At 40.4% G+C, this 7,416-nt stretch overlaps 1 protein-coding gene across 1 annotated transcript in view; it reads right to left on the reverse strand.

Moving 5' to 3' along the window:
• Positions 1–7,395, reverse strand: part of CAMKMT (calmodulin-lysine N-methyltransferase) — a 218,759-nt gene extending 211,364 nt beyond the window's left edge. The window contains exons 1-2 of the mRNA XM_040611654.1: positions 7,287–7,395; positions 1,500–1,666 (exon numbers count right to left, since the gene is read on the reverse strand). Of these exons, the coding sequence (XP_040467588.1) occupies positions 1,500–1,666; positions 7,287–7,385 (266 nt within the window). The 5' untranslated portion in view covers positions 7,386–7,395. The remainder of the gene's footprint in view (positions 1–1,499; positions 1,667–7,286) is intronic.
• Positions 7,396–7,416: the final 21 nt, after the last annotated feature.

Genomic DNA, 7,416 nt, shown 5'->3' on the forward strand with positions numbered 1-7,416 from the left:
TTGCAGACTTCCTCAGCCTAAATTCTACCTGAATACCTTACATTTTCTATTACCAGTGTGCCTCTGAAGACCTAAAACCAAGGAACAGAGACACTGCACAAAGAGATTAAGTAGGTTGTGGGCATCTGGATGAATCCATAGCATTCCCCAGCAGTTCACAGGAAAAGTCCGTATGCAGAAAAAAGACTGTACCTAATCCTATTATAAATGGGCAGCATTTTCCATTGGAATTTTTCTTTTGCAGCCTTTTAGCACCAGTAAGTGTAAGTTTAGAAAATGGCAAATTAAAGCTTTGTAGAGTACTAAACAATTTCGTATTTGACTTTACATCCAGATGCAAATTTAAGTCAACTGCATGTAGTGTTATGGGGCTAGGTTTTGTTTTGGTTTGTTTTATAACCTTGCAAAAATGTCACAATTAATGATGGTTACTTGTTTGTGTTAGAACTTAGTTTCTAAGACTGACTTTGATTTAAAGGTCCCAGTTAAATAAAAATGCATTTTACAGTTTCAGAGACAGCCTCTTCACAATACCCTACACTGTTCACAAAACGCAAAATCCTACATGCTCAGCAGGGCTAATTAGAGGCTGCAAAACAACTATCAGTTCAGGGATGCTCAAGTTACTGTCCCAATACTTGTTGAAGCAAAACAAAGTTACAGATACCTACAAAACTGAACAAGGCAAAGGAGACCAAAGCAGGAGGGGGTGGGGGGTGGGGGTGGGGAGGGGGACACACAAAAAAACCACCCACAAAAATCCACACAGTAATGAATGGGAGCTTTAAACATTTCTGTTTCGCTAATGCCACTGAGAATTCATTAACACTCCTTCAGAGGGTTTTTGAGGGATTTTCAGGTTTTGGGGAGGTTTTGGTTTTGTGTGGGTTTTGTTTGGTCTTTTGTTTGTTGGTTTTATTTAAATGCAAGTGTCTTCATTTGCTTTACCTGCTTTAATATAAAACAGATTTCTTCACTAGGTATAAATCATTTCTGTAGGAAGAGGAAGTTTTTTATCCTTTTGTTTTGTAAATTGGCTTTCAAATTATCATTGAGTTTTAAAAAAAATATTAAGAAGAAAACTGAACAAAATATTGATCACTACCAAAAAGCTGCTAGAACTTTATGAATAACATCATGTCATTAATTTTTTTATTAAGTCTATAAGTAAATGTGTTCAGTTTTTTTACATCCTATTTATATCTGAGGGATGTCAAAAAAGAAAGGTATTAGAAATATAAAATAAATGCTCATATTTGCATTGTTACAGGTACAATCATCAGTATTTTCATTCAAGCTCTGCCACTTCAGTGAAATATACTGACACACACCCCCCCCGACATGCTGCTTACTGTAACAAACAACTAAAAATAACATCTAACAGTTTATTTGTAAATTATGCCCTAGTTATACAAAACACTGGAAGAATGACTAATGAGTTTGATATTTGAGGCTTGTACAAGATCTTAGGAAGTACTTAAAACTTAAATAATGGTTACCTTAAGGTCACACTATACTCAGGATAAAAGATGCTTTTATACTGAACCCAGGTCCCAGTTTCCTCTTCTGTATTCTGGTCTTCTATTGAAAAGAGATTGAACGATGTGAACCTTCTTACAGACACTTGTTGGAGATGCACATCTTTCAAGTGTTTTTTCTTCAGAACCTTTGAAATGAAGAACAAATTAAACATTAAGAATAAAACTTTCAAGAAAGAACAAACACAGGCTTATTTAACTAAAGAGGCCAGTCTGGAATGAACCATAATAGCTATGCTATCAGCTCATAGTTATAAATAACTAGTCCAAGTATGTCAAAGCCTGACAAAAATAACAGTGGTATTGATGATAGGGGTCAAGAGAATGGGTTATGAATTTATGTCTCAATAACTGTAAAGCAAATTTACTGTGTTCAGAAGTACACAAAGTTGCTTTTTTAACCCTTGCTCCAGCAAACGCACACCAGAATTAGAGGCAAGTCGGGTTCTCCCCTATCCTCCCATCATCATCACCATGAAAGTTTCACAGACCAAGCAGTGCCCTCACCAAGCAATTTCTATGCCACCCATTGTCTCTATAGATATATATATTAAAAAAAAAAAAAAAGCACAAGCGTATCTTCTGTAGAATGTAAATGACTAACCCAAAACATTATCTTCAGGTGCCTGAGTGATACGTGTTTGCCAGTTAGGCTACTTCCTAGCCTAGAAGTCTACTGCTGCACACTTGCAGAATTGCTGCCAAACTTGTTTGAGTTGAGAAACTTGCTACCAGTCCCAGGGCTCTGATTTTCAGATGTCACAACTGCATATTCCCCTATCAGGCCCCCATAAGGGGACTGATGCATTAAGCCAACCTTTATGTGAGCCCCAAAACATAAAGAGAACCAAGTTCAGTGCTAAGAGACTAAAGAATTCAAGGCAGTGGCAGAGTCAGAATGTGGCTGATCGCATTTTTTTAAATTATTAACACACTTATTCTAGAAAGTAAAAACATGGATGCTCTGTCCTGCATAGTCTGTTGCACTCAGCCATCTTTAGGGCTCCTCCATACAGGAAAACCTGGCACCCAGCCTGTTTGAGCTGTATCATTGCACAGAAGACAACTAGCATTTCTCTGCCAGACAAAAAGGTTTATTCTTTAGGTCAATAATGTGGATGGAAAGATGTCCTTGGTTTAACTTCTTTCTCCTAACATTGGACAGAATACATAAATAATTTCCATTGCATTTTTAAAATTAAGGTCCACATGCAGTCCAAAGTGATGAAAAAAAAAAAAAAAAAGAAAGAACAGAAAATAAACTCATGGCTATAAATTGGGTGAGCTAAAAGGAATAGCTCTGTTGAGTAGGATGGTGCTACAATTTAAAGGTTTTTGCCAACTAAAGATAAATCTGAAGTAAAATGAGAAATAGCTTTCCAGAATTATGAAACCTGAACCAGAAACTTTGCATACAGGATGCATACAACAAAATAGCAGGTCAGTGATTTTTTTGCTGCACCCAACCTTTGTCAATATGCTTTAACTGGAAATGCATTCACATTCAGCAGCCTTACAGTTTGGTGCCATGTCCTATTATTTTGCAGGATACTTGGAAATATTACATATGTGAGCAAAGCAATTGTATTCGCCATGCTGCTATAGTTTCTAACAGCAGGTCTGATGCATCAGGCTTGCTGCTTTTGGATCTGTTTCCATCAGCAGGTCTCAGCATACAAAAGGCTGAGGCACTCTCATCAAAGTATTAAAAATGTCTGTGTGCTGTCCACACTATTTCTTCTACTTCCATAACACATGAGAAATATATACACATGAAGAAAATCACAAAAATATCAAAACAGGAGAACTAAATTAAAAAACTAGCAGAATTAAGATCTTCATGTAATAGTGGCATGCCTAGAAACAGAATGGACCATCTTGAAAACTAAAGAAAACCATAAAGACCCAATTTTCAGACATTTGTTTTTGTTTGGGGGCTTTTTAAGGGAAAGGCAAGCTACTACTAACAGGGAAAAAAAAAAAAATCCAGAAATGACAATAGTTTTCTGTCCTACAGAGACGTCTTCTAGCCACTCCGAAAAATTAATTCTCTAGGTTAGCAGAAAATCTCATGAGCATTTGAGTGCTCAAAAGAACATTTCTCCCAGAGCCTCAAACTTGAACCAAGTGCTCTAAGATCTGAAAATTACAACAGCAGGTCAAATCTTTTAAAAACCTAAGTATAACAAAAGATGGAGCACAAAGGAAGAATATGTTACATTATTTATACCTAACTCTGTATTTTTACAGAAGGATCACAGTTGGTTTTTTTCCTCAAGTCAGTTTCTAAAAGTATCACAATTGTGCTACAAACTACAAAGTTATACTGCTGTTATAGTATAATCCACTGATAAAAAACAGGTGACAAACCTACCTAAACTCCTAACATTGTTTTGAAGAGGCTGAAAGATAGTCTTCTCTATTTTCATGATGCCATTCCAATGAAGGTAAAGCTCCCTAACGTCCTGCACATTGCCATTATAAATGAACATTTCCCAGGGGCCTATAAAAGCAGTAGCCTATATGAAAGCAAGCTAAAGGCTTCTCAGTAGAATAGACACAATTCCTGGCTTTAGGGATAGCAAAGAGGAAGAACTATGGTGGGGAAGGAATCACCGGACACTACTGTGGTTGGAGCTGGTGGCCTCTTCATCTTCTCCCTCAGTAACTTTCAGCTAAGTTCCTCTATGTATTTTTATTTAAAAAAAAAAATCCAGAAGCCTTGTTTCATTCTCTTCAAGATCTTCTTTTGGTATGGAAAGGTCGCATCTTCTACACAAGATCTTTACAGGTGTACACAAGCACTGAGCTTGTACACAGGTCACACATAGTACCTCAATAAATAATACTTTATGTTCTGTAATGAAAGATTCTCTTCCAAAAAATAGGTTCCTTAAAAGAAAAAAATACCAAGAATGAATACAAAAAACCTTCAAACAATGCAAGCTCACACTTCTGCCTTGCCGTTTTCCCTCTCTCGAACTTGCATTTTCTTTCCTAACTTCACTTAGCAATATAGAATTCTAAGGCAATTCTTTCTTCATTAACACACAAGACATTAAAAAAAATGTATCACCAAACTGCCTCCTGTTTTAGAAAGATTCTAGTAAAACATTACCACAGATCTCAATTGCAAAGCTCTTGGTATTTAAGCACAATATCAGGACCACATTTAGGACTCCCTATAAAACCTAACGATGTTTGAACTCTCTTAAAAAAAAACCCCAAACCAACAACTACAAAAAAAAACCCAGCCGAACCCAAACAACATATGGACAAAGGCAGTCACCTGAAATTCCATATATTTGCTTGGGTATCTCATTGTGTATGGCCTAGCTGCACTAAAAGCCAAATTCAGTAACTTAAAAAGCTTATAAACCTCTGCTCAGTTCTATGGCACTGACTGTAACGTGATATTTTATGCATGCAAGAAAGCTTCTACATAATTAACTACAGCATAATCTATAACTATCTCATCTCTGAATACCATCAGTAGGACTGTGCATTATTTATTTTTACAAATAGTTTATTTACTAAACTGTTTTATTTAACTGTAAACAATTTACAAACTTAAGACTAACAAAAACAAAAAGATATGGAGCACAGCCACCTTTAACAGAGAAAGGAGCAGGAAGAAAAGAAAAATTGTTTTGAACTTCTGTTCAGGGAAATAAATAAATAATAGACCACTGCTCTGTCCTTACTTTAGCTTTTATGTTTCAATTCTGGAAGCTAAAGTACATTAGCAGGTTAGCAAGACTTCTGTGACAAGAAGAGCAAGAGAAAGGTAACAGCCAGAATAAATATATAAAGCTTTCAGATTTCAGGACAGTTTTCATTAAACCTTCTACAGGAAGTACATGTACATATAGGGAACAACTTAATTTATGCCTGTTCCTCTAACTTCCCTGCCAAAAACTACAGATTGGATAATGCCATCAGTTGCACAGACTGGCAGAGTTCAAAACACAGCCTTCCAGAATTTACTCCAGTCATTTATAAATGCACACTACATGTGTAACATCTTAGCATTTTTTTAATGCAAAAAATACTTTCCTTGATCTGACAAGCTAAATTTTAAAATATCGCCAAACTTCAAACTCAGTACATACATAAAACATTTTATTGATACAGAGCACAGGTAATTATGCAAACCCCTCATTTTTTATGCTAGCTTCATAGGATACGTGATAAAAGGGCCTTTTTCTTAATTAAATCAGCGAGCACGCACTCAAGCATCCTTACCACAACAAATCAATTTGTGTATGCACTGAATGGAAGCAAATTCAAAATACATGAAATCAGTTCTGTGGTGTGCTTATGAGGCATTATTAGAAGCAGTGTGAAAAGCATTTGTAAAAGCACTGTAAGAAACACTGACAGTGTTCCTTTAAAGAAAGGATAAAGGAAGTTTGATACCTTCTTCCAATCCATAGATAGATCCAAGCATCACTGTAGTAAAGAGAGCAGAACTGATTTTTACTTCAGATATACCAGCAAGATTAAATTGATCCTTGCTCATTGTACCATACAAAAATCAACAGAAAAGAACATGGAAAAACCCAGAGAATCTGCAGAGGAAAAGGTCACAGACACATGAAGTCTGAGGAAGAAATTGAAGCCTTCTCCCCAAATACCTATACGCACCCTCCACACCCTCACTCTATCGTTATGAAAAGTTCCTTATGATTTTAAGAGACAGGGATATGCCAAAGGCACTATGTTGAAAAGACCTAACAGCTGGAGTAGTCACGGAGCACAACTGACAAGAAGCTGCTGGGACGGAAACCTACAAAGACAAACCTGATATTCCTGCCTGTCAGTTTCACATTTCCTGCTTTAGAGTATTCTTGTTGAACAGGACTTGAGGATTTACAAACCAAAAAAAACACAAAGAAAGGTGCAATATTAACCTTCTCACGCCAAGACTGCAGCCAGGTGCCCCCTTCAGCCCAGCGGCCACCCTGGGCCTGCTGCCTCCACTCCGCCATCTCGGGACAGCCGGCGATGGGCGGCACCAGCCACCCTTTTCCACAAAACCAAACACTGAACTATCGCGTCCAACAAACAGCAACCGATTTTTAAGCCTTTACACATGTGCTCTTCTGTGGAGGAATCCTTCCCAACCTTGCACCAGACCTGAAGGCAGGCAGTGCCAGGTGAGCGGGGTCTGGGCCCAGCTCCCCACAGCAGGTGGCCGGGCAGGGCAAAGGGCGGGAACGGGGCCAGCAGCCATAACCACCCCAGCAGCAGCGCTGGTGCAAGGTGCGAAGGCACAAGCTACCACCCTCGAGCAGCGGGTGCAGCGTCCCCGTCCCATGAACGCTGCTTGGAAGACCACAGGCTGCTTTTGGGATCCCTTGAAGGCACACATCAAAGAGCCATATGTCCCTATGTACGTATATATTTTTATTACTACTGTTTTTTCCAGGAAGAAGACTGCAAACCCCTTTGCAAGCCCCAGCACGCTACTCCTCACAGTTCTCCCGCCACGGGTGCGGACAGCGCCCCGCAGCTTCCGGAACCGGCAGCGTTTCCCGCCGCCCCCGGCCCCTCAGGCGCTGCAGCCGCCCCCGGTGCGCGGTAGCCCAGCGCGGAGGGGCGAGAGGGGACAGCAGCGCCCCGGCCCGCGCAGCCGCCGCGCCAAGGCACGGCACCGCCGCCGAGCAGAGACGCGCTCCCCTCCCACGGCGCCGCCGGCCCGCCCCGCCATCCCGGCAGCCCCTCCCGCCCGCGGGCTCCCCCTACCTGTCCGAGGAGCCGCCAGCGGGCTCTCGCCGCTCCCGCACCGACCGCCTCGCACCTGCCCGCGGCGGGGCGGCGCGGGGAGCCGGCAGCCTCAGCCATGCGGCGGCGGGGAGCGCCTGGAGCTGAAGCG

Source organism: Falco naumanni, chromosome 12 (genome assembly GCF_017639655.2).
Source record: "Falco naumanni isolate bFalNau1 chromosome 12, bFalNau1.pat, whole genome shotgun sequence".
NCBI classification, from domain to species: Eukaryota; Metazoa; Chordata; class Aves; order Falconiformes; family Falconidae; genus Falco; species Falco naumanni.